The 27,955-nt window shown below is 46.3% G+C and overlaps 1 protein-coding gene across 7 annotated transcripts in view; it reads right to left on the bottom strand.

The window, feature by feature from the left end:
- Positions 1-12,391, bottom strand: part of MORC2 (MORC family CW-type zinc finger 2) — a 64,077-nt gene extending 51,686 nt beyond the window's left edge. For 4 of the 7 annotated variants that reach the window (XM_014894797.2, XM_088176026.1, XM_088176027.1 and 1 more), the window contains exons 1-4: positions 12,073-12,391; positions 5,731-5,784; positions 4,215-4,249; positions 2,565-2,633 (exon numbers count right to left, since the gene is read on the bottom strand). In XM_014894797.2, the coding sequence (XP_014750283.1) occupies positions 2,565-2,633; positions 4,215-4,249; positions 5,731-5,784; positions 12,073-12,158 (244 nt within the window). In that variant the 5' untranslated portion in view covers positions 12,159-12,391. The other 3 variants (XM_088176029.1, XM_088176030.1, XM_014894801.2) reach the window with 3 other exon arrangements.
- Positions 12,392-27,955: the final 15,564 nt, after the last annotated feature.

The raw sequence follows: 27,955 nt of genomic DNA, 5'->3' as shown, positions 1-27,955 counted from the left end.
TTCTGACCTCCAGAGGGGGTTGTTTCAGGCAGATTTTCTGTGCTCACAACAGTAGCAACTGTTGCTACAAAATGAGGAGATTCATTTCACAATCAGAAACTGTTTCAGAGTGAATTTTGCAACATCTGTCTGCAGTTGTAGCATGGTGGTGAGAGGAGTGAAGAGAGGAGTGAGAAGGCCCCACTCCCTGCAGTTGCTGCAGCCAAGAGCAGCACCTGGCCAATGCGAGAAGACACAGAGTCTGAGACACCTTAGCTGGCTGCTTTGCCATCCTCCACCAAGAGGAAGGTCAAGTCCTTCCACAAGTTCCAGTCCTTGACCAAGTACCAGCCACTGGAATGTGTCAGCCACATACACCAATGGAGCTGCTGCCACCAGAGAGAGAGAACTGCCACCATTTTCCCCTTGTCTCCCCACACGCAGTTGCCCATGGCAAACATCAACCTGGGGAAAGGGGTCACTGGCATTTTGAGTTTCTCTTTGTTCCCGAGGAGTCTGTGAGATTTAGCAATTTTGTATCTAGTGATTATTTACTGTTATTTTGTGCCTGTTGCTGTTCTGCTTTGTTAGTAAACTCTTATTTTTTCAGTTATATTTACACATATTTATTTCCTGTGGAAAGGAATTTGTTAAAATTAAGGGGATGAAACTCATTTCAGAGCATCCCCCCCTTTAATTGTCTTAAACCAAGAAAATAGCCAATACTTAAATCCCATTTTGTCACAAAAACAGCAATACAGAAGCAATAACACTATAAAAGCTTCCATGAAATTCTGTGGCATTAGAACACAAGTCTGGCACCTTCCAGAGAAACACACAGTTTTCAACACAGCAGAGAAGTATACGTCCTCTCCCTGATCCTAAGGATTATGAGAAGGCCACACTTCAAACTCAAGAGCTTTTTTTTATGGATGGGGCTTTATTTTTTCCTTCAGCTACACTGGAGGCATAAAAGTACTCTTGGGAGACCTGTTTAGCACCCTTAATCGTATTCCAAAGAATATACAGAAGGTACCTAGAGTTCAAACCAATTCCCTTACGGAAGTCACAAATCTGTGTATCAAAACAAATTAAAATGAACTAAATGCTTTTTATCTGTCTGGGTTAGGCTGGGATAGAGTTCAATCTCTCCATGCTAACTTGCATGGGACTGTGTTTTAGAGAAGAGTGTTGCTAATACAGGGGTATTTTCATTAGCACTGAGCACAGCTTACACAGCATCAAGGTCTTTTCTGCTCCTCAAACTGTACCACCAGCAAGCGGGCAGCACAATGAGCTGGGAGGGGACAAGTGTGGGACAGCTGATCCCAACTGACCCAAGGGATTCCAGACAGTATCATAAAATCCCAAAATGGTCTGGATTAGAAGAGGCCATATCGTTCCATCTCCTACTGTGGGCAGGGATGCCTTCCACTAGACCAGGTTGCTCCAAGCCTCATGCAACTTGGTGTAGTGCTCCCCAGATAAAGCTGGGGAAGTAGGAGGAAGAGGCCTTATAGCATTTGCCTTCTCAAGTCACTGTTTCACATTATGGAGGCCTGTTGTCCTGGGTATGGCCAAACACTTGCCTGCCCATAGGAAGTGGGTAATGAATCCCTTGGTTTGCTGTGCTTGTGTGCATGGCTTTTGTTTTCCCTACTGAACTGTCTTTATCTCAAGCCATGAGATTTTCTCACTTTTTACCCTTCTGATTCTCTCCACCATTCCAGTGGAAAAGAACTAAGCAGCTGTGTGGGGTTGAGTTGCCAGCTAGGATTAAACTATGAAAATATCACAAGAGGAACTTAAAGTACTGAGAAATCAGTGCAAAAATATTAGTTGCTGCTTATTTATCCATTTCCTTTGTCTTCTCCAAATTCACCTCCCAATTTCACACTATTTTTCTGCCCTGTAAAGAGCTCCTCACAGGATCATTTATCAGTCCTCAAGACTCAAAGGTGGGTTGACAGTGCTGCTCATTGATGCTAAATATAAAGCAGAAAAACTTTTCGCTTTCTCCTGCTAGATACAACACCAATTTACATCAATATTTACAAGGCAGAAATACATTTGTTATATTCTTCGCATATTACTAAGATTTTATATTGTCCACTATTGATCTCAGACATAATGTCCAAGATGAAACAATGGTAAACTGTTTTCAAAGCAGAGCCTTTAATTTCTGTCATGGCACATCTTCTGGTTAGAGCTGATACACTGATCACCTGGCAGACAGATGAGGAAAAGGGTTATGCCATCAAACCTTGCACTTGTTCCCCTTCTTGCTCCACTATTCTCCCTTCAGTCCCAAGGTCATCTTTATTGTACTGGGAAACTTCAGGCCCATCTGACCCAACTCTATAATGCAGCAAAACAATTTTCTTTTGACCAGATTAGTTTTCTGCTGTGGAAGAGGTAAATGGTTTGATATGTAATACAGTGTGAAAGAGCCAGTGGAGAGGCAGGAACATGTATACAGGCATGGAACACGTTCCCTTTTTAATGGAACTAAGTTGTTAATTCAACATAAACCATAATATGAAACCCCAGCTTGCAAATGCAAGTGTTAACTTTCTGTCACTTACTTGAATCCATTCCTGTTCCATCATCCAAAAAACATAGCATGAATCCACCTCGTAGGTCCTCTCGTCGCTCTGCAACAGAAGAGTTATTCACTGCTCCCATACGCAGAAGTTAAAAATTCCATAAAACAGGATCAATTGGTGTTAACAACAGAACTAACACAACAAATGGGACTTTCAATATGGCTAAGCTGTAAGAAAGAGCACCAGACTTTTGTTACAGAATGACTAAGAACTTCTTCACTTCTGCGCTACAAAACTGTATTGTGTCAGTGGAGTTTTTTGGCATCCATTACAAACAGCAACTCACTTCACTTGACCCCACGTGAAGGGTTAATTGCTTCCCCAAGGTATTTGTAAAGACAACAGGCAATATGGCACAGAGAAATGGTAGAACAATAGAATTATTCAGGTTGGAAACTGTTGGATCTCAGAAATACGGAGTTTTTGAGTTTTCTGTGCTTCTTGGCACAGGCAACCTGGAAAACACTGCCCTGGACTTGAAACCTTGGAGAAGATTTGCAAATACAAAAAATGAGTTAGAGATCACAAATGTGTAGTAGGTTAGATGTGTGTATTTTCACTGGGTGATGGGTTTTAAATTTGAGGTTTTTATGTATACTGGTAGTTAGGGGACAAGATGGAGAATTTTGGGTGGTGTCTTTCTTCTTGTTCATCTTCTCTTCCTTCTTCACGGAAATTAGGTAGTTACCTTTAGATTGGTCAGTTGAAAGTCACTCTAAGGGTCATGGGAATCTATTATTGGGTTAAAAGTATAAATAATATAGGTGTTTAACTCTTATTGGTCTATTTAGCTTTAAAAGGCCTTGGAACAGGCTCAGCTTGGAGCCATTTTTCCTGCTTCTAGCAGGGAGCTAGAAGTGCTGCTATGCTTTCTATAAATTTTGGTGAGATATAATAAACATTGAAGTCCGAAAATGAGAACCTGGCTCGACTGCCTTTCTAGTAATCCTGGACCCAAACAGAAACACATGAGACTGAGACAAACCACTAACAGTGGTACAGTAAAGCCCTGTAAAGCCTTGGACACTCTTACAGGAAACAATCCTCAAGATCATCAAGTCCAACCACAAACATAACACAGTTGAGTTCATTAAACCATGTCCCTAAACACCAGATGTACACATTTTTTAAATTTGTGTAGATAGTGACTCCCCCACTGCCCTGGGCAGCCTGTTCCAGTGTCTGACTACACTTCCAGTGAAGAATTTTTCCCTAATATCCAATCTAAACTTCTCCTGGCACAACATGAGGCTGTTTTCTCTTGTTCCTGTCACTTGCTACCCGGGAGAAGAGCCCAACCCCCACGTGACTGCAATCTTCTGTCAGGGAATTGTCAGAGCAAGAAGGCCCCCCCAAGCCTCCTTTTCTCCAAGCTGAGCCCCACAGCTTCCTTAGCCACATCTCATCAGACTTGTGCTTCAGACCCTTCTTCAGTGCCCTTGCCCTTCTCTGGACACGCTCCAGCCCCTCAATGTCTTCCTTGTCTGGAGAGGCCCAGTACTGACACCAGGATTGGGCATAAGCACCATCACTCTTATTTTATCAAGGACAACATACATTTGCAACCTAAATCCAAGTTAACTACTGACTTAACTGCTGACATGCTAGGAAGCAGCAGGAGTGACTTACCAGTATAAATGTCTATTCTCGTGGCATCTGCATCTCTACAAAGAAATAAAACCACAATTATTATTCAAGTGTTAGAAATTAAGCTAAAAATCCAGGCATATACAATCATTTCCAAAATAACTGGCTGCACAGATCAAAGTCCACAGAGGCCTCACAGCCATCACTGACAGAAAACATTGTCTTACTTTTTGTCTATTCGAACCTATACTCCAGCATAAGACATTGCTGGCACATGAACAGTTCTGGTGACAGGAAGTACCACTGGCATTCTAACAAAAGTAATTTTGGGACTGGGAACCAAATGAGTACACACTTCTCAGCTCCCTCCTGCACAAAGCAATGCCCATAGTTTTTCTGTTGAGTTGCGTACAAAAGGTTTAGTAACTCCACATAAAGCTTCATCCCAATACATGCAAGATCGTTACAAGAAACCGTCATTACAAGATCACTGAAATGAGGCCCCTTCACACACTGCATCCTCCGCTGTATTTGAAGGTACAGCATGTACGGCACTACTGCCCTCTTCTCAAACTAACCTTGGTTTACTGACTAGAGGTGTGGAGCTGCAGTGCTGTAACAAAACCCCGCTTGACAAATGCCACAGCCATTTCGTTTCAATTTTGTACCTCCAGCCCAGCCCAGCTACCTTCTTCCCAGAAGTCAACCTCTCTATAGCCAGAGGGGAACCAAAAGGTAAAGGGAAAAACCACCCCCAAAGACCCTACTTTTTATTACCTTGTAGCAACCCTGAACACAGCACCAGTTCCCGCGGGTGCACACACACACACAGACATACACACAGACACCATACACAGCTGATTCCCTACACAGAAGCTTTCCAGTTCAGAAATGCCCCAGTTTGAGCTCCTTACATCACAAAATGTACACTGTGACAAATCACATTTGAGAGAAAACAATTCCAAAATATTTCCATAGTGCTTCATGACAGTATTTCCTGCAGCTCAAGAGAAAAGCACGCAAGGCTTGGGAGGCTGCTATAGCAGGACTCCCCACACACGTGTGAAGACAGGCGACCCAACACCTGCAATTTCCAAAGACCATATCTCCTCAAGTGTCAAAATTCCTTTAGCTGTTATTGCTCTATTTTTCAGCATCTCACTTCTGATTCGATATTCATTGTCATGTTTGATACTATGATTTTTTAGCTATCACAAGAGTCACAGCTCCTGTAATATTTATTTTAGCTATTTCTTTACACAAAAAGGCGGACTAGTTTTTTTTCTTTAAATCTATCTTCTGTCTGCCATCAATTTCCTTTCCAATATGAGTTCTTCCAGGATTCATTCAAATACGTCTTTCCAGGAATCATTTTTTTAGGGGTTTGATGTGGCAATGCAAGAGGAGCAAGTGAAATATTCATACTAAATTGCAGTAATGTCTTCTATTTTCTTGTAAAGTCTACTAGAAGTGAAAATTGCTTAAGATCAACTAATATATAGGTGAATTAAACTTTAACCAAATTTACCTTGAGAATTAGGTGGTCTCAGGTACATACCTGGCATTATCTACAAGTTCAGCAAGGGCACCAAACAAGAACTCATGGGTAGTTCTGCAATGAAACACAGAAGTCAGCAGAATCACACCAACACTTAAAAAATGAAAGACCTTTAAATAAATGAGAATTTCAACTACACTTTACACAAATCCAGTCAAATGGGTAAAACACTATGGTCTAGCTGACAGCAGACTAGGTCCAGGCAGCAGCCAGTCTGCCCCAAACTGCAGCTCACTATGGTCTAAAACATATTGCAGCTACACAGACATGATAGAGAACATGATGATCCCATGAACCAGCCTATGACCCAGTCAACAGATCATGGAAATCCTTATTCAGCACACTGATAGGTCTTTTCATGGCAACTAAATATAAATAAATATGGCCAGATTAGGATTATCATAGAACCATAGAACAGTTTGAGTTGAAAAGGACCTTAAAGCTCCTTTCATTCCAATCCTCCTGCCATGGGTAAGGACACCTTGCTCCAAGCCCTATCCAACCCGGCCTTGAACACTTCTGGGGATGTGGTAGCCACAGCTGCTCTGGGCAACAAGACATGCACAACATTATGAGCAAGGTGAGTCTCCCCCATGCACACATTCCAACTGCAAAAGTTACTTGTGACAGAAAAAAACTTCAAGATCCTGACTAACGTCCAGCAGATGCAACTGCAACTAATCCAGAGAAAGTCTCTTCTGACACCACTGTATCACGCCATACTTCCCAACTTAACGCTAAAATCATGAACCCAGCTACCAGTTCAGCACAATCTCAAGAGACACGTTTAGTTTCCAGCCTCTTAACTGCTACCTCTTATAAGCAGCTCCCAATTCAAAGCCATTAGTTATATGCCTCAACATCAAAAGAATATAGATGGTGAGGAAAACTTATGCAGCTAATAACAATCCTTATAATACAGCATTTATATTGACAAACAATGTATCTCCACTTCATGCCCAAACTGGCAACCTAACCTCAAAATCTAACAATTGTTTCAAACATAGATGAGCCACATCCACCATGTTAACAGCAAAGATGTGAAGAAATAGTTGATGGGATCTGCTGCTCCTCTAGGCTGTTCAATGAAGAGATCAAGACCTCAGAAATTAGTTTTATCAACATGTTTCAGTTTGCACAAAACCCTCACATACAGCCAACAGGTGACCAAAGAGAAGATATCTGTTCATATTTTCAGCGTTCCAAGAACAGACACATAAGTACTTCCCACACAAAATATACAGCTGTCCACACTATTAATAACCACAAAACAAGCTTTCATATCCATCTTCAAGGTGATCACACTGAACCCATCAACACAGCTCCAGTCAGAGGAAAACACATCAGCCTTCATAGTTATCACTAAAATCATGGGAACAGAGATTTCCATATCTCCACTCTCCTGCAGAGACAAGACCAATGGGAACGGTGTTTGGAAGAGTATCTACCTAATCAGAAAGCTTCCATAGAGACACAATCTTGGCATTCCCTCCTTTGAACAGGATTTCCTGCTGATCTGATTTTGGCAGGGATAGAGTTAATTTTCTTCTCAGTAGGTGTTACAGAGTTGTGTTTTGTATTTAGTGTGAGAATAATGTTGATAACACACCTATGTCTAGTGCAAAGCCATGCATACCTTAAGTCAAGGACTTTTCAGTGTCCCACGCTATACAGCTATACAATAAGCTGGAGGGGAGCATGGCCAGGAGAGCTGACCCAAATCAGCCAGAGGAATATTTCATACCACAGAATGTTCTGCTCAGTCTACAAACCAAGGCAGCTGGCCAAGAGAGGCCAATCGCTGCTGGGGGACAGGCTGGCCATGGGTCAGTGGGCGCTGAGCAATTGTATTGAGCATCAACTGACTCTTGGGGTTTATTCCTCTCACTCTTTTTCCTATTATTATCCTGTTTGTTCACTCCAATTTTTGAACTGCTCTTATCTCAGCCCGTGGGTCATAGCTTTGTACAATTCACCTCCCCATCCCACTGGGGAGGTGAGTGAACAGATACTTAAAATGATTACAGCTTTCATGTTTTCTCTTGCGTTTACAAGAGTCTATTCAGCTCCACAGGTCAACATAACAGGTCAACATCACATACTTCCTTATTTAGGAAGTAATCCACAAGCAAATGGATGCTTTACCACTAGTAATTATGCTTCATGAGCACCTTTTACTCCACAATTTTAGGAATACTTCAAAGAAAATATGCAAATAAAATACAAATAAGGATTTCCAAAGAAAGATGCTGGAACAAAACAACTGATAACACAGCTATAGATGATAAGAAAGACAAAACAAAACATCTCCACATGGCCTGACACTGTACTGATCTGGACCATCTCCCAAAACAACAACCTCTTGTGCTGACACAAGCAAAGGGAAACCTTGCCACAAGTCAATGAAATTCATTCCAGCTATTAAGCACTAACAGAAATGAATATACGCTGTAGAAGTCTTCTATTCAATTTATGAGTTTGAACACAGTCATCAATATCTAACTAAAGTCACACAAAGTGCTTCGGCCTGATTTAATCGGCTAATCTCAAACAAACTCCATGGTCTTGCCTTACAGTCAAAAGTGCCTGAAATACTTCACTGGTTGATCATGATGGATGTGACCATCTCTCACATCTCCCCAAAAAAGTTTGAGATTATTTTACTTGCAACATGACTTTAAAAAAACAAGACAAGCTGTTGGCAAAATGAAGTCTATCAGAGCTTGCAAGTAACCTGCAAACATTGTGAGCTTATTTTAGATAGGCATCATCAGAGGCAACAACAACCTGCATCAGAGCATTCAAATCACACATAGAATCACACACACAGAGAATCACAAGGTTGGAAGAGATCTCCAAGATCACCAAGTCAAACCCAACCCAACACCTCAACTACACCATGGCACTGAGTGCTACATCCAGTCTTTTTTTAAATACATCCAAAGATGGTGACTCCACCACCTACCCGGGCAAACCATTCCAATACTTTATCACCCTTTCTACAACTATTACTGCCATACAATGGGCGAAACAACATATAGAAAGGAGGAAAGTATTATGAAAATCCATAGTGTCAACAACAGCTCATCTGGGTAGACAAATACTAGCCTGGACCATCTCACAATGTGCATCTTTCAATTGAGCCAGCTCCATGCAGAACTGGAGGCTTGACAAGGAATAGAACAAAGGAGTCCAACATTGGCAATTTATTGAAACACAGATGACAAAAGGTCAAATTAGACGGCTCTTACATATGACTAACTTCAAACACCTCTACAAAGAATCATTCTGAGTAATGTCCGAAGGGAAGAAAAGCTTCTTTTGTAAGCAGTTCCTACAGGAACCTCCTGCTTGAACCTAGTAGGACTCCAGACCCTGTAGACAAGCACCTAATAGCTAATGAGACACTTAAGACCACTTTTGCTCTGAAGGAGGGCATATCTGGGAAAATGTTTTATTTTGGCACATGCATCAGGAACAACAGCCATTCTCTAAGTAATGCACTCTGTTTCAGGCCAAAACAGACAAAAAGCAGAAGAGGTAATTTAGGGGGTAAGGAGATAATGCTGGTCTGTTATTACTAACTTTCCTCAAGTCCATCATTTAGTCATCCTGAAGTCTATTTGAGTGACCTTCTTCCATTTCGACTGTATTCACCAGGACAATTCTAGTTACACAATAACACGCAAGTTACAAGCTAAAGGCTACCTACTGCTAGAAGACAACTTCAGGTCCTCAACTTTTAACAAACTCCTTCAATTTTTTATTATAAATATTCAAAATATGCAAATACTGATTGACTGGTCTCTCATATTTTTTGCATCATCTCAATGAGTAGCTTTGGAAGTATCTTAATGTAACAGCATTTAATTGTTAAGGAAAACCAGCAGGTGACTGGAAAGCCATAAAACAATGCACATGTAATTTTTCACATGCTCATGCACATCGATTTTCATTCTAGGATCTAAAAGAACTTTAACATAGAAACATTAAAGGTTGAAAAAGACCTTTAAAGGTCATCTAGTCCAACCTCCAGCCATGGGCAGAAACACCTTCCACTAGGTCAAGCTGCTCCAAGCCCCATTCAACCTGGCCTTGGACACTTTGAGGGATGGGGCAGCCACAGCTTCTCTGGGCAACCTGTGCCAGGGTCTTCCCACCCTCACAAGGAAGAATGTCTTCCTTCTATCTAGCTTGAATATACACTCTTAGGTTAAAGCCTTTACCATTACCATCACTACAGAACTTACTAAAAAGTCTGTCTCCACTCACTATTCATCAAGTAAAGAACTTTGAAAAGCATGGTGATATTTTTACTTTTAAAAAAATATAGCAGCTGAATCAACTCGTGTAGATCCTGAAGGCTCAACTCTATGTGCCATCAGACACGTAAGCAGTAAGCCACTATTGGAAAGATCTGCTGCAGATCCTCAAGCTCAGGGACTGTCTCCCATAAAGCACTTCAGATCAAGCGCTCTGAGTTAGACATACAGAAACTTTTCTGAAAGGTCTTAAAAAAAAAAAGAAAGAAAAAAAAAAGGTATGGTTTTCTTCTGCATCCTAACAGCCAGATGGTTGGTCTTTCACTGCAATTTAAAGAATTTCCACTTCCTTGACTATGAGAACACACTTTGCATTAAACTAGAATTTATCTATGATAGGATGGTCTTCCTCAGCAAGAGAGAACAGTCCAAAAGTCTCCTTTATCAAAATCCTTATGCTGGCCTCGGGTTGATTTGGGGATTGGCTCTTTTTATTTTTTTCTCTTTTTTTTTTACTAGAGGAGCAGGAGAGGTTATTTGTAACAGGTTAGTTTGGCGCTTTCTTTGTTATTATGACTTCCATTACTCCCATTGCCATTCTTAGGGAAGCATTTGACTTATGCACTGATTCCCATAACCTCAAAAGGCTCTTTGCTCACAATGGACAAGAAGCTCTGGCTTTGGCTTATCCAAGCATTAACTTCCAGCTCCTCCCAAGAATTCCGTAATGCAGGTATCACTGTAGACATGCAGCACACCACAAGCAGACAGCAGCATAAGCACAATGGCAACATGAAGTAGCTTAAATATACTTGAGAGCAGCAGCAACAACTCAGTCTTTTCTACAGCACAGGCTTTATCTTCTTATGAAGATGGACAGAGTTCTGGAGATTTGCAGGCAAACACAACGTGCTCACAGAGCACTGCCATCATCTGCACAGTCTTCTAATCTATAAAACAAGATTGTCTTCTGGAGCTGGACATAAGAATTTCACAAATCAACAACTGCACCACAACATGACTCAGTATTGTCCATCTTCAGGCACCAGACTGTTCAGTCTATGTGCAACTGCCACCAGTCAAGCTAGGGAGCAGACCCAAATTTGACAAGGAGCCATTATTAGGTTTAATCCCCTGTTCAAAGCCTATAACTTTCCTGATTCTGAAAATAAATAGATTGCAATGGTCTTGGCATAGGTAAGTGAGATTAGTCTTAACTCTTCTTGCAGATGTATCTCATTACCAACAGAACCAGACAAAAATACTTTGAAACCAAGTTGCCTGTATTTCTGTGCCATCTTCTGACTGCTGCAGACCACTGTGATCCTTCACATGTTGAAAAGGGAAACAAAAATATAAACCTGCACTTGATTTGTTCTTCTATTGATGGATAACAGTAAGTCAATTCTTCCATAAAATATCAGCAGACGATCAGCTGATCAAAATGAAGCAATGGCAAGTGGTTCCACAGAGTTCTTCCAGTTTGGGCAGAACACACTCTTTCATCTCCTCTATACAAAGTATTACAAGGCTTAGAAGCAGTAAGCAGGTGTTAATGGGTGCCTGATCCCGCTAAGCGCTGCTTCCTGATGGTGCTCCTCATTTTCTAGACATACGCTCAGAAGAAATTCATTTCAAATAATGGCTTTGCCTCTTCTCAAGAGGTGTTATTTTGGGGGGTTCACTGGCGACATGCAAAAATCTGACTGGAAAAAGAGTATCATAATCTCGTTAAAAATAAACCTGCAAAACACTCAGTCACACACAAAGCCAGATGCTGCATATGGCTGCAGATGCAGGTGGCTGGCATGGCAGTGCACACGCTGCTCTGCAGAGGTCCGGCCGTGCGGGTTTGGCTGCCCAAAGGGCCTTCCCGTTCCTCCCGGGGCCTCTCGTCCTCATGCACTGACTCTCCGTGACCTGGCGACTTACTCGCGGTGAACCAGCTGGGCCCTGGAGGGACCACGAGGCGCCGAGGCCAGGGGCCGCTCAGCCCCACCGGCCCGCGTGGCTTCGGCCAGGCCCATCGCACCCTACCGGTGAAGGCCCGCTCCACCCCAGCCAGTCAGCCAGTACTCACGAATTGGTGTGCAGGTATTCGAAGGTAAGCTGGGCCCGGTTCAGGCTGCTGTAATTGCCCAGGGACATGGCGGCAGTGGCCGCCATTGGGCCTGGGCCTGTGCCGCATGCACAGGCGGCCGCGCGCGCCTCGAGCCCTCCCCGCCCCCTGCAAGTCACGGCCCCCGCCGGAGGAAAAGCCGGCGCTGCACTGCGCCGCACTCCGTTATGCCGCGCCGCGCCCCGCCGCGCCCCGCCGCCCCCTCGCGGTGCGGGGCGGCGCTGTGCCGTGCCGTGCCGTGCCGGCCCGACACGGGCCCGTTTTGTCTCCGCCGCGCTGCGATCGCACCCGGCGCCGCAACTGCCCCCGCGGGGCGGAGACACGCGGCTGCCACCCATTGGCCAAGAAGAGGCACGTGATGTAAGTGCCTCGGCGCGGCCAATGTGGGCTCTGCGCCGCCGCGTGATGGGCGCGCGCGGCCGGGAGGGAGCGGCGGAGGTGGGTGAGTGCGGGGCGCGCGGCCGCTCCGGGACCCTCTGAAACCCTTGGCGGGACCCCCATTTTCTCCCGGGCTCCGTCTCGGCGGCAGCCGAGGGCTTCAGCGCCGCGGGAACAGCCGCCGCGGCCTCCTAGGGCGGGGGAGCGGGTGTGGTGGGGCCGGGCCCGGGAGCAGGAGCCCCGTCCGGCCCTGCGCGAACTCGCCGATCGCCGCGGTACCGGCAGCGTGCGCGGGGGGGCACCAGCTGGCGGTGACTGCTGGATGCCAGGTTGGAGCGGGTGAGGCCCGCCGCTCCCTTAACGTCGGAAGCGGCTCCGAGACGCATCTGGATGGAACGATCGCGCCGCTGAGCTATTAGGGAGGCTCCGCGCGGATTTCGGCGGGTGCCGGTCTTGCTGCGCCGGTGAAGGCTCTGGGAAGTCACCGAAGAGAAGCTCCTGAACGTGCTTGTACTTCCCAAAAAACATTAATGTAAAGGATAGATAAAATCGTAAATATTCTTGCTTCAATTCTGTGCCTTTGGTTCATCTTGAAATGTGAAGGGATTGAGCTCAGGGGCTGTCTTACCTCTGTCCTGTTTGCACCATGCTCCCCAAAAATGCAGCCTGAACGCGGGAACCCTGAAGGCCAGGAGTACTTGTCTGAGCACCTGAGTTGTCCGGTGGAAAAACACCCCCAATTGTCCTTCTGAAATGGACACTGAAACAGCATGATTGTGTCTGCTGTGTCTTAGATAATAGGAATCTGAAGTTAATATCCAAAATCTGAAGGAATTCAGTCTGTACAGAAATTATTGTGGCATATTTCTTCTTGAAGAATGTCCAGCAAGAATGAAACATGTAAGATTGCAGATTTAAAAAGGCTAAACATTATTTGATACTTTATTTATAGGGAACCACAGGGAAAAGGTAAAGATTTTGTTTAAAAAAAAAAAAGAAGCACTTTATTTTGTCTGATAATTTTCCAACAATAAAATCTAACTCATCAGAGAAAAAATAAAAGGCAATGAGAGTTGCGATTATTCAGCCTGGGGAAGAGAAGCATCCAGGGTGACTTTACTGCAGCCTGTCAGTACTTGAGGGGGCTCCAAGTGAGCTGGAGAGGGACTTTGGAGAAGGAGGAAGGCCTTCCCACTGCCAGAGGACAGGGTTATTGGGACACTGAGAAGAACTTCCTGGGAGGATGGGGACGCCCTGGCACAGGGTGCCCAGAGAAGCTGTGGCTGCTCTATCCCTCAAAGTATGCAAGGCCAGGTTGGCCAGAGCTTTTTGAAGCAACCTGGCCTAGTGGAAGGCGTACCTGCCCATGGCAGGGAATATAACAAGATGAGTTTTAAAATCCTTTCCAATCCAAACCATTCCATGATTCTGTGATTCTATGGTATCCAAGCTACGTGGTGAAAACTTAAATTTAAATCTGTTGCTCATGATTGGTAAATGGCTAAAATCTGAGTTTCATATTTTAGTTGTTTGACCCCCCCCCCATCCCCAGTGGTCTGTGAGCCTGAGCTAACAAGTCTGCAGCTTTGGCCTGAGAACTTCACTTCCCAGAACAGTATTTAGTAATGTTTACCCTAAGTTTGGCCTGTTCAGGCCAGCAATTTGTATCATTGCTCCTGGCAGGGATTAGACTGTGTGTTCTTGTGAAGTCATTAAAAAATCATTGTGCATATGTGTGCAGTGGCTCTTGTAGGCCTTATCTCTGAAAAGCTGTGCACAGCAAGACATCAAACTGCATGAAAGAATTAGGTCAATTACTGTTTGAACAGAGTACCTTGTCCTCTTAGGTAATCTGAGTGTCTCTGTGCCTACCAGGAACTTTGTCTCATCATCTTACCTTCAGGGAGGAACCAATGTTTCTTTCCTAGTGTTGGAGAGGTTTACAACATCATCCAAGTACTGCAGCACTGTGGACAGAGCAGTTGAACACCTTCTGGCTGCTCCTATGGGATTTGACCTGTTCTGATAATGGGCTGACTGTATGCCAGTCCTTTCCATCTGGCCCTTGGTAGAAGACCAGTACCTTGCAGTTCTATTTCATTTGGCCAGCCCAGGCAGGAAATTGCTCATTACTATCTCGCCATTTGCTGGTGATCAATTTGACAAAAGAGAAGTGAGAATTTCTTTCTTACACTTTCCCTAGCGGTTCTGCAGTAAGTTTCAGACATGTTCCTGACTGTTCTTTGGTCTCTCTTGCCCAAGTCTTGGAAGATTTATACCTTCATTTGCTGGCTCTCTGAGTTGCCAGACATTGGCCCAAGGTATAATGAAATTAATTCATCTTTTGCAAAGCTGCATTTAGATTACATCACAGTTCTGTCTTGGCCATGGCAGAGCTATGCTTTGATAGGAACCTCTCTGTCCATGGATGAAGACATAACAAGCTTGTTTAGCCTGTGTACCACTGCTGCAAACTGCTGAATTTCTCAGTACTTTAGAGATGAAAGACTTCCCACTGGAAATTCACATTTATCCTCTTTTGGGGCAGCTATTTTTCCTTGGAAACTCTCTCCCTAAACTTTCTTTAAATAGTTCTAGATCTTTCAGTTATACTGGTTATGACAGGCAACCTCACTTTTTTTTTTTCTTCTGCTACCAGCACCATTTCCCTGAGTTTCTGTTCAGTCCCAGGATTTCTGCAAAACAAGTCTGACTGCTCAGAGGCAATACCCCTTCATTTTTGAAGTCTCCAGTGCAGTTTGCTCTGGTGCACATAACTTTCCTCATAAATGACCTGTGGATTGGTGGTTTTTCCAGCCTGTACAAGTGGAGCTTGGGGCAAACTGTACTGCTATTCTTTAACCCTAAGGCAGAGTTTTTACTCGGAAATAATCCCCAAGTCTCCTTGTAAAACTAGTCTTTTGATTCCACACTGTTCAAAATCTGTTTGTAGGCTCTGGTGTGAGTTCCCATGTAGTATAGTGTTTGCTGGGTCCTTACTCCGGCATAGCATTTTTTTAAGCCTCTTTCCACTGGACTCCAGGCCATAGCCTGAGGTCATTGAAGAGTTTATTTATGTGGCCATTGTTCTGCAAGTTGAAGGTAACTGCTTCTACACCTGTGTGGGCCTTGAGTCAACAATTGTTCTATTTTTTAAGAAGCTAGCCTTCTAAGCCAGTACTTAATGCAGGAGTCATTATAGTAGTAAGTATTAGATTCTGCACCAGACAAGTGCCATGAGTGCATCTGTGTGTCTTTTCCACATACCTTTGAGGTCTTCTAAGTTAATTGTTGCTTTATCCTGTGCTTATGTACATGAAGAAATGTAAAACTTGGCATTGTAGAAATGAGGTTTTCAGTGTCAGAGTGAAATAAGCAGGCAGTGAAAAATAAATCTGAAACATCACCAGTAGTTCTCAGATGTTTACTGATCCTTCCTTTGTCCTTCATTTTTCTGGAAGGAAAAATGGCATTGCCTTTGGATGCAAGGTCCTCTGCCTACGTCATGGCAGAAGCTGCTGAGGTTTTAGATCAGTGCTGTTCTACTGAGTGTTCACCTTGGTACTTCTAAAAAGACTGGGTGCAGTTGCAAGCTCCAGATTGGTATGGGTCTCTTTTTCGTTGCCCTGAGTTTGTAGAAAGAATGTCAAAGCAGCTGCCTTTAACGGGAGTGAAATCATGTTACCTCACAGCTTTTTAGTTCATTCTTTCGTGTCATGCCACATGCTGCCTCTGCTGTGTGATGAGTTCTCATTGTCTCCCTGTACAGAATGGGAACTTGCGCTGTGAAATACGCTGCTGCCTCCAATATGGGATGTTCTCCTTCACACAGAGCATGCCAGTCTTACTGACAGAGAAGAGCTGCATCAAAAAGCATCAAAAGCATTCTGCCTTTTCTTGGGCATGAGTTGCATCTCCATGTCGATTCAATACAATCCAAGAACACAACCCTGAAGTCGAGCATTTAGAAGGAAGTGTTTTCCTCCTGGTTTCTCCTAGTAAGGAGTTATTCCCTGTATGACCTGGGGCAGCCCTGTTTCTTGTGTTCATAGCCATGTCTGCCCAGCCTCTCCATCATTCACATCAAGTAGCAGAGCAATTTGCTGACTAAATGTAAGTATCATGAAGCTGGACTTCTCTTCATGGAAGCGTCTTTTTCTCCTATGTTGGGAAGCCTAAATCCTGTGGTTCTTCTCTGGAGCAGTAGTTTTATGAACAGTCTGTGTATCAGTCCTTACAAAACATGCAGAGCAAGATGTTCAAAGATGAGTGCCTAAACACGTGTGGAAGGTACTGGCATAGCAGGTCAGAGACCTTTTTGTAGTGCCAGGTGTCAGCCTCTTGATGCTTTGTTTTCAGACAAAGTCATGTCATGGATTTAAATTCCTTATTTCAGTCTAAGTACCATTCTCAGTAAGGCATTGGTTGTGAGAGATTACTTTGTAAATTTGAGTTTGTCAAAGAATGGAAAGGGTAAGATTAGGTGAGAGCAGGGAGACATCTTGGAGTGAATTGGCAGCAGAATGGTGCACAGGGAGGATCCTCCACTGCCAGTCAGGCTCCCAGTGTCCTGAGTCCAGGTTTGATTAATGAATTAATAACATGAAAAAATGTCACAACTGTTACAGTATTATGCCATCACCTCAAGCCTGCTGTAGAAATCACTCTGTGCCTTGGCAGGGAAGACAGGCAGAAGAGCCTATGAGAAGATGGTAGAAAAGGAGCAATGGTGGTGTCTTACAAGAATTTTCCTCACAATCTTGAAAGAGTTATGGATGGCATGAACTCAGTGTCAGAAATTGGTAGTTTGGTCAAGTTTGCATGGTTTTCCACAGAGATGCTGCAAAGGACCCAAGGCCGGAGGCTTTCTGCTCTGAACTGTAACTGTATGATGTTTTTAGTGGCTTCGACCAACATAGGAAGGTGTACAGACTTCTTAACAAGGTGACTAACTAGTACAATTCTTTTAATGAATAAATAGTTTCCCCTGTCTCTTTATTTGAAATATGTGGACTGTGTTTCTTTGTGGGTTTGGTCCGATTCAGTGTGCCTGTTTAACCCAGGCTGATGGATATGTGCCTGACGTGGGTAGTTCAGGTGACTTCAGTCTGGCAGCTTGAAATCAACCGAAAACATACTCTTACATTGAAAAGCTTATGGAAATCTCTTGTGTGCCTCATGGAAGCAGCATCCAAGTAGATTGTGCTGTAATACTAATGAAGAGATAAACAGAGGTATCTCCACATCTGGTGCAGAACACGCTTGGGGAGTGCTATGGAGAGAGCAGGGCTTTGCCAGTCATTCCCATCAAAGTATCTCTCAAGAGGTGACTGGATAACTGCTCCTCTAGCATGTGCTGGGAATGCCACCATGGATCAAATGTCTTTTGTCATCTCTGAAGTCATTCATCTCCCCTAGCTTTAGCTCTAGACAAGTGCAAGGTGCATGAGAGCCCTGGGCTGCCCTTCTGTCTTAGAGGAATCTGACATCAACATGAAGGGCTGACTGCCTTGGTGGGAGAGGATGAGGGGATCTTCACAGCTGTGTAATATATTCCCTGGAATGTCATGGTTTGCGAGAAGCTGGTCAGTTTGGCAGTCAAGAGATGGTGTGAGGAGCAAAAGTACTGCAGGAAAAAGCTGTCAGCAGTCTGTCAGTACAGCTCCGGAGACTGTCCCTAGCCTGAGATGGGACTATCAGGAAGGTGGGAAGTTCTTGGGAGGCCAAAAAAAAGAAGAATCTGAGGCAGTGTCATTTTTTTCAGCAACTTCACCCTGAAGTTATTTCTTGTCACTCAGATCTTCCGTCCAAATCTAGTTATTTTCTTGACAAGAAACAAACTCAAGAAGTGCTTTATGAGCACCACTGGATTATCTCGTGATGGTTTGACCAGTCCTCATCAATCCTATAATCCCATCCATTTGGAGGATGTGTGTTGTCATCATGCTTGTTCAATACATCCTAAGACTTTTTTCTTTGTCCTGCATTGGTGATCTGCATAATACATAATCTGCATAATATTTTAAAAACATGAAGGATTTTGTTTTGTGAAAGTGGTTTTGCTTCTCCCAAACTCTTTCCCTAACCCCTCCCTACCTAATGTAAGGAGGAGCAGAGTATCCATGGGCTCACGAGGAGTGTCATGGTGGCTTGTTTCTTTCTGGCATGTGGGATAATGGGTATGTGAAAGCCACTGAAGAAAGACTCTATGTTGTGTTGAAAGTCAGTTTTGGTGTCGCAGCAGGTGGCAGTGGCTGAAATGTAGGAAAATACCAGCATTAATGACAAAATTGCGAGGAGGTGTCTGACTCTGGACTGAGGTTAAATGGAGAAGTTACTGCCAGGCCAAGGAGAGGTGAGCCCTGTCCAGGGACTGAGCAAAAAGGAAAGAAACAGCCAAAGACGTGAGAGTATCAGCAGTGCTGCCTAACTGGAATCACTCACCAAGGCTACAATCACTGAACCGGGGTGCAAAATCAGAAAAAAGTGAGCCTGAGAGAGAAAGAACTGTGCTAGGTTGTTCATACGGTGGGGAGAAATGGGGGCAAAATAGAAGGCAAAGCACTTGGGGGCTGTTCAGGGACAGGGTGGGCATCAGCTCAGGAGCATGACACCAAATCTGCTTGGGTTCTCTGGGTGGGTTTGCCTTGTTTCTGCAGCCATGGTAGTGGGAATTGTACCCTAGCATCAGTGAACAAGTCCCCTGATATGGCAGCAGTGAGTATGAGTTAAATTTGCAGCTCAGTTCATCAGAATCTCAGAAAAGGGCATTTAAAGAATCTCATTTTTGTCTACATCCCTCTGCAGCCCTCCACACAGTACTGAAAGACAGAGGAAGGTCACAAGCTTCACTCCCACTTCCCAGGAAGAGCTTTGCAGGCCCTTTCCCAAGTTGCTGCTGACAGGGACTTTTGAAGTCGACAGCACATCTCACACTCCAGCTCACCCCACACTCCAGCACACCCAGCTGTTTGGTTCAAACTGGGAGGTGACCCTTGCCAGGAGGGCTTCACCATTTCCAAGCAGCATGGGTACACACCACCATACCTGTGAGAGCATCTCAGTCCCACCAGAAGTCATCCCAACTTCAAACACTAAATGTCTGAAAAATGAGGGAACACTTTTGCATCAGAAATTACTCAAGGCTTTGGTATATAGTGTTCTCAAATATTTATTTCAGTGCTCTTATAAATGTTTTATTTGAAGAAAAATACTGTAATTGGCCAATATTGCAAAGAATCGAAATATTTTCCTCTAAGACACTACTTACTTCCCCCGCCTCATAGAGATTAAATTCTTTGCTGAATATGTGGCTCAGGTTCTGGCCATGATGAGGGCTTCTCTCCACTGTTCCCATGTAGCTAAGGTCTTAATCCAGCCACTGTCATAGCAAGGGGGAGAAAAGAATTTATCCTTAGTTAATCCTGGGAAAAGCTTTCCATCTGACAGACTTATCCACTGAGAACGGGGAATATGAAAGAACGCACGTTGGAGGAGGATGAGACAATTGGAGGGCAGAAGCCAAGCCTCCCTGCCCCTTGCATCAGCTGTGCAAGGAAGGGGTCACTTGCCAGGAATGGGGAACCCTTGAAAGAGAGGCTATGAGATCTCAGAGCTTGTGGGATCCCCGGAGCTCATAGCATGGTGAAGAGCAGGCAGTGTGGGTCAAGTGCCACAACTGGAACTTGTCCCTGCCAGCTTCTCCCTGAGGTTCTCCAAAGCCTTTACTTGTTGAAGAGCTTGCCTTCCATCTGGGTGGCAAAGTTGTTGCCCAGTTTCATAGTGCGGAAAGGATTTTAGGCACAACACGTGGTCCCTGCTGTGGAGAAACATCCTGCCCTGCACCCAAGGCTCTGCAGTGTTCACAGGTGTGCTGGATTCATGATCTGGAGATGCACCAGGCAGAGAAGAGTGTGTGTGTGCACTGAGGGACACACCTTGGCATGACTGCCATCAGAGCACACAAGTGGTTGGCCATGCTCTCCCCTCTCCCTTGTGGCAGAGCTGAGGTCAGGCTCCTGGGCTGTAGCTGAGGCACCAGCTTCCAGGTATGCAGATAGGTGAAGCTCAACTCTCTTTTGGGATGCCAGTATCTGATAGAAGCTGGGTGTCTCTTGAGCAAGTGCTTCCCTGAAACGAGGAGAAAGATGAGAGAACTGGAGGCCAAAGGACTCAAGCGCAGAAGTAACAGCATGCAGCGTGTTGGTGCAAGTTCTGCCCAGCACAGGGAAGCACATTCAGCTAGGAGCCTACCACCCCAGCCTGGTGTTGAGCTGTAGCTGATGGGTTTTGGACCAGCTGGAGGCTCCTGCTGCCACTGAAGCTGAGCTGCAAGGCTAGGCATAGGATGTGGTTGTCAAGGGAACCTGGAGCAATGGTGTCTGTCACACATGGTAATTGGTGGGACAAGCTGTCTGCTCCTTTTGTTTTCAGTGGGAAGTTTGGCAGTTACAGTGTATGTTCTGTGGTGTTTCCTCAGTGACCAGTCTGGCAGTACCTGCTGGGTTTCCATGGGGTGGTTTGAGAAGTCCACTGTAGAAGCTTCTTAAGAATTGTGAGGAATTTTTGTAACATCAGATGGAGACTTTGATCCATTTTATGATCTTGGTGGGTATTGATGATGTCCTTCATTATTCTGCTGGTTCACTTTACCATGTGTACCTGGGCCAGGAACATCTTAACAGGTACTGGGAGGAGCCTTGTAACAACCACCTGCTGATGTGCAGGATGTTAAAGGTGTGTGGGTGTTAAGAACAAACCATAAATACTGTGAGGTGATTGGGAGAAGCTTTGCCTTGTCGCAGCTGGTTTTTGTGTCTTGCATCACAACTGCTGGAGTGGGGACAGGAATGGGGCACAGTTTGGGTGGAAGGCAGAGCAACTTCTTGAGGGACCAAACACAGCATAAGGGACATAAAAATGCAGGCACAACTTGTGAGGAATGGGAGAATTTTTGTGAAAGGTTATTTTAATATTTCTCTGTGTGCCATCATACCACTGAAGAGTGAGAAGGAATATCATGGAAGGAGATAGCTGGATTGGGATGCACCTGACAGCTGTAAATGAGTCAAAAGGAGCAAAGTGCTGGTTTGTAACTGCCATACATGATGGAACTGCAATTCACCCTAGTTCAGTTACTGAAGTTGAGACTTAAGAGAATGACCTTCAGAAAAAAAAAAAAAGAAAAGGGTGGGAAAGCACTTTGCAGGGAACCAGAAGAGCATCGTGGGATGCTGGTGGGAGCTTTTGCTGCATACTTGTTCATACTGGCTTTGCAGTGGATAAATTAATCTTCCATCTCCCAAGTTAATTGGAGACCACATGTGAAATGCTGAATGGAGTACTAGAAATCTCAGTTGGTCAGAGCATGGTGCTAGTAACTCCAAGGCTGTGGGTTTGATCCCCCTATGGGCCATTCACTTAAGAGTTGGACTTGATCCTTCTGGGTCCCTTCCATCTCAGAATATTCTGTGATTCTGTGAAAAGCTCTGTGAATCTCATTGTGTATGGACGGGGCATTTTAATGCAACAACTAAGCCTGCCTGCAGTATATTTGGCATAGAAGCAAGGATTAGGAGTCCAGTGCAAGAGATGGTAGAGTCACAGCTGGGCAGGGAAGACTCCCGACCAGGTGGCTGTTTGGTTCTTTCTTATGTAAGCCGTCTAGACAAGAAGACAAGAAGAAGCAATGCCCTGGCATGGGAGTATTGCTCCCTACAGAGATGGTCTCCTGTTCTACAGCTTTCATATCTGGGCTGGTGCAAAGCAAGGAGGGAATGGAAAAAGGATGTTGGTAGTGCAGCCAGCTATGCATCAGAAAAATGTCTATGAACTGCTATGAAAATAATGGAAAAGAACAGTAACTAGTGAGACTTATTACATCTGGAAAACATCTGATGTTTTGCACACAGAAGGTGCAGTATTGCCAAGAAATATCTCCTCATGGTGAGCCTACAAAACTCAAGTAGTAGTGCAAGAGGACACAGCATGGAGCTGCAGGCAAGAAGGATAGTCCTAGGAATGAACAGCCCTGAAGAGCAGCCCTGAAGAGCGTACTCAGGAATATTTTTCCAAGTCTTCTTAATTACTTGTGACTATCCTGGGGAGAATCAAGTGCCTATAAGGAGAAAACACATTCAGAAAAGAGTCTGGTCTTGAAATAGTTCACATGGTAAATGAGAGAGAAGGTGCAGAGGCAAACAGAGCTGTCACCAGAGAGCAGCAGATGAAAGCTCATCCTTTTGATCCATAAGGACATGGCAGTCCTGGAGCATGGGGGAGCCGTCACCAACCACAGGCAGCAGAAAGCCCAGAGGTGTGACACACAGCCAGGCCCTCCACCACTTAGTAGGACATGACCCATTGGGAGCGGCACACCCAACTGTCTTTTGTCAGCATGTGATGTGGTTCATTAGCAAATACCAGGTCTGGTCATGTACAGTGTTCCATAACATTAACAGCTTCCAGGTTTCTTGGAGTCACTGGTGCCTGTGATGCAGTTCCCATGCTGCACAGGAGAGCAGCCTCTGAGTGCTGAGGCAGATTTGTCCCCAGCTCTTCAGTCCTGGAGGAGAAATTGTGCCAGGGCTGCCCATAGCCAGGGCTGCCTGCAGCCAGCCTGTGAGTGTGGGCCATGCTGAACCTTGCACTTGGACTTGGCTATGTCTCCCTCCATGCAGGCAGTGTCGCAGCTCCAGGACAAGAAGTCTGTTTGCCTTGGCACAAGGCTGCAGAGAGGACCTGGACAGTCAAGGGGGATTGGCCACATCTACCCAGGTCTGTTTGGCCTTGATTGTGGCACAGTAGTGCCACTTTGGTCTCTAGTCCCAGTGATTTGGGGGACCTTCCCAAACCCATTGCTGCAAGAAGAGTCGTCTTGCTGTTGACATACAGCTTGTGAATAAAGCCATTTTTTAGGGCAGTCTGGAAAACAGTTCCTTGATTGCCTCCCAGCCTATTTTGATCTAGGGGTCAAAATAATTCCTAATTCCTAACTGACATGGAAGATTCTTGGATGCAGATGGCTTCCTGAGTCTTCTGGGAAAGCTCTGAAAGGGTTAGCATGTTTCACGGAATAGTTCGGGCTGGAAGGGACCTCAAAGCTCATTTCATTTCATTCCCCTGCCATGGGCAGGAGCACCTTTCACTATCCCAGATTGCTCCATGACCTGTCCAGCCTGGCCCAGAACACTTACAGAGATGGGGTATCCACAGCTTCTCTGAGCAACATGCCAGTGCTTTACCATCCTTACAGGGAAAAATGTCTTCCTAACATCTTATCTAAATCTCTCCTCTGTCAGTTTAAAACCATTCCTCCTTATCCTATCACTATCCGCCCCCCAGTGTACAGGAAGGCTGCAATGAGGTTTCCCTAGAGTCTTCTCTTCTCCAGGCTGAGAAGTATTTGAAGATGTCTGGAGCCTGAGTTTTAGGGTAAGTGACCAGGAGTGGCATCTTTCCTGAACCCCTGTTCTTTTTCCAAATCCTTCCTTTCTTGGCCACAGCAGATCTCAACATTTATGGACTATTTATGATTTATGGGCTTTTGAGGTGTCTCAAAAAGGTAAAAAAAAAAGTGTTGTGTTCATTCAGTGTGACAAAGAAATTGGAAAGGCAGGAGGGAAGATTGCTGTCAGGTCACCTCTCAGGAATGTCCTGTCTGTGGAAATACTGAAGCCACCTCCCTCAGTGTAACACACAGCCAGGGCTTCACGTGAGCTCTCAGAGCTGCAGCTGGGCTGGAGCTTCCCTCTCTTCTGATAGCACAAAGATATTTCTCTCCAGCTCCAGGTGGAGCTTCTGCCGTAGTCAGGAGCTGAGGTACCCCTGGGACTCTGTTTCTCACCACTGGTCACAGAGCAGAGAAAAGCAGGATGAGAGTCCTGTGGGTCAGCACGGTGGGAGAGATACAACCCCTTGGAGGAAGGACAGTCAGACAAAGGATATTTGAAGGTCTGGCCAGGTTGGAGGGGAAACTCTGCAGCCTACCAGTGCCATCTAAGCAGAGGCACAGCTCCGTGGAAAGTTCAGATGCCACAGAGTGCCTCTGCAGGCCCTGGCAGCAGTGGCTGTGCAGCAGGACAGGGACCATGCGCTCAGCCTGGACCATGCACAGATCCATTTGTAAATGCCAATATCCAGAAGGGAAGGGAGGTTCCACTCTTCTTTGCAGGCTGGCAGCCCTGTGGTTGATGGAGATGCTGACACCGAGGCCCTGCCCGTTTTCAAGCACTCTAGTCCTCTGGGCCCACTGCCAGAGAACAGACTGCAGCCTGGGGAGTCATGTCCTGAGCAGATGCTATTTCCTTGGCAGCCTCAGCCTGCAGGCACCCTCTGCTCCTCGTGGTCATGGTGCCCTGCTTGTGGTTGCATCCTGCACTGTGGGGTGCTGTGTAGTGCCCTGGGCTCCTGGGCTCCTGCAGTGCTGGTTACTGAGAGTGTTTCCCTCTCCTCCTTCCTGAGGCAGAGGCAAGGTGAACTCATGGCCAAGAGGTGCCCAGGTAGGAGCAGGCTGTGTCAGAGGCACTGCAGCAGAAGCAGATCCAGGCTCCTGTGACAGGAGTGCTGCAGGATAGACCCACTGACTCCTGTGGCAGGGCAGGAAATGGGACAGACTGTGCTTGCTTCACCGGATCCTTGGGGGATTCTGTGCAGGACAGGGGCCAAAGGTCAGCAGAGGGAAATGGATTCACTTATCTGGGCTTTAACTCCTACAAGCCAAGGCTGTGGTGGGGCAAGAGCTCAGTGCCTCAGTGCTGCAACCCCCACAGCACGAATTGAGCTGGACCAGGGCAGGCATGGGCAGGAAGGGTGCTAACCCAGCACCTCGTGTGTGGGTCTACCTGGGTGTGGATCTACCCTCTGCAGAGGCTCCCCCAAGAGCACAGGTGCATGCCCTAAGCAGGCTGAGCCCCCGGGTACTCACCAGCATTGCTCCTGTTGCACCAGCATGAGCAACAGACAAGAGCCTACAGATGGATGGATAGACTTGCCTGTTCTCTTCCTCTGTGCAGGTAAAGAGGTACAACAGAAATCCAGCCCTCGAGATCCGCATTTGGGGCAAATTGCTTCTAGCTCATGGGTGGTGTGTGCTTTCCACATGCTGGTCCCCATACCGGCCAGCCAAGTGGGACAATTGAAGCCCTCAGTGTATGTGGCAGCACTGATCCTCCTTGGGCAATGTAGCACCCCAAAAGTGGGACCTTCCTTGTCAGATGGCTCTTTCCTATCCCAGATGAAGCAGCACTCCTGGGCAGGTAGGAGGCTGTTCAGTGCCCCTGCCAGCAGCAGGTTATGAGGGATCCATCACTCTGGCTCCCAGCAGGATGTGAATCATACCTGAGAAATGGAGATGTGTTTGGGCATGAATGTCCTGTCCTAAGCAAGTGCCACCATTTCTGTGCAGGCTGGTGTTCCCTGTGGCTGGTCTGGCTGCAGCAGAGCTGCCATACTGCTGCCTTCCAGCTGCTACTACTGATCTCCAGCTTCACTGTGTGTCCTAGGACACCTTCCTGTGCATCACCCTGGCCACTCTGTGCAGCCCAGCCTCCATCCCCACCCAAGGGCAGCCCTTAACACATCCCTTATCCTGGACCATCTCTAGGGTGTGCCCATGCCCAGGTCCTGCCACCTCTCAGAGGGCACAACACTACATCCACCCCAGGTCCTGCTGCTCTGGCCTCTCTTCATGCTATCCTGTGAACTAAACAAACTGCATAGTTCCCAGGGACTTACTGTCAAAGACGATCTTGGCACATTATCACACCCAAGGCTGCAATTCTCAGGAGCAAGAGGAGGAAGAGGAGGCAGGGGGAGCCCAACTTCTTCTGCAGCCCCAGGCAGGTGGAGGATCTTCTCTCCTGTGCAGAGGAGATGGGAGCAGGGGAGTACTCTGCCATGGGGGGCCTTGGAAAGTAGGCCTGAGAGCTCCAAAACTCAACCACCATGCTGCTGCTGCTGCTGCTCCTGCTGCTGCTGCTCCTCTTCTTCTCCTCCTCCTCACCCAAACATCCACCTGGGTGGCATGTCCCCTCTCCCTGGCTTCCTCTGGGATTGAGGCCAGGCAGGTCAAGCCAATTTCTGATTTTGGGAGCAGTCACAAAGTATTGGATGTGCGGACAGTGGGATGGACAAAGGTCTGTGGGTGTCAGAAGTTCACAGGAGAGGAGGCATGAAACCAGGAAAACTTCAGGAGGAAGAAGAGATGGATTCCAGGACCCTCGTCTGCCTACTGCAGCCTGGGTGACCCTGCACTGCCAGTGGGTCTGTGGTGCCAGAACAGCAGGGTAATACTGGCTCCACACTGTGCTCCTGTGCCCAGAAGAAGGGCTATGCCCCAAATAAGATTGAATTCTCCCTGCCTGGCACTACAGTCATGTCCCTACCCTTGTCTGCCTTGTCCCATCCCTGAATCAGGCAGGTGCCCAGACCAGTTCCAGACATGTGCTTGCACAATAAAATTACATCACTGGTATTTAACATTATGTTTAGCATCCCCAAAAGGAACCCAAAGGATTCTCACTCCTTCTCCTCTTGTTGCACTTGTCCCCTGGCTAGGGGAGCCCCCAGGATCTGTGCACCTACCCAGGCCTCTGCCCCTTGGTGCAGGTTCCTCCCATTTCCTGGGTGATACAACCACCTTTGTCAGCACAGAACACCCAACAGCACACTGTGATTGCTGAAAACTGGTGAGATCACTCCCTCACCTCACCTCACCTGCACCCTGCACTCTGCACAGGGCAGCCTCCCCTCAGCCCTCCTAGAGCCAGGCCTGGAGCTGGAGCCCTGGGCTCTCCAAGGGATTTGTAAATATCTCCTTGCTTCATGGAATAAGGAGGTCTGCTGGGAGTCTGTGCTTGGCGGTCTGCATGCCCACCTCACCCCTGGGGAGCCCTGCATATACTGTGTGGTGACTCTGGGGATGTGGCAGTGGGTCAGTGAGGATGTGACAGGTTCACTGCCTGGGGGGATGGAGCCAGGAGTGGTGCAGACATGTAGGAGCACAGACAGGGTAAGTGCCGCTACACATGCTGAGAGCTGTGCACCCAAGGGTACTTTATCCACACAGCTCACCATGCTTCTGCTTCTGAGTGCTCCGTGTGGGAAGGCCACCATCCATGCTGCCAGCCACGCACCAGTATCCATTGCCCTGCCCAGTGCTGCTGCTGGCAGAGGGTCTGGGGAACAAACCTGATAAACCTTCAACAGCTGAAGGTTGGCAGTGGGGTCCCCCCCATATCCCAAGGGCAGATGAGCTGCTGCCAGCTGTGCTGCCTGAAGGCCAGGAGCTGGGTATTTGGCAGTGCCTGCTCCCACATGACAGCAGAGTTGCAAGTGATGCAGGCCCCTGAGTGTGCTGATGCCTGGTCCCTGAGGGGCTGTGTGACAGCAGAAATGCAGGGCAGGGCAGACCCTAGACTCCTGTGTAGCAGCTCTGTGGCAGACATGGCAGGGATCATCCAGCAAG

Source organism: Sturnus vulgaris, chromosome 19 (assembly GCF_052056855.1).
Source record: "Sturnus vulgaris isolate bStuVul1 chromosome 19, bStuVul1.hap1, whole genome shotgun sequence".
Classification (NCBI taxonomy): Eukaryota; Metazoa; Chordata; class Aves; order Passeriformes; family Sturnidae; genus Sturnus; species Sturnus vulgaris.
This window is presented reverse-complemented; position numbering and strand designations above follow the sequence as displayed.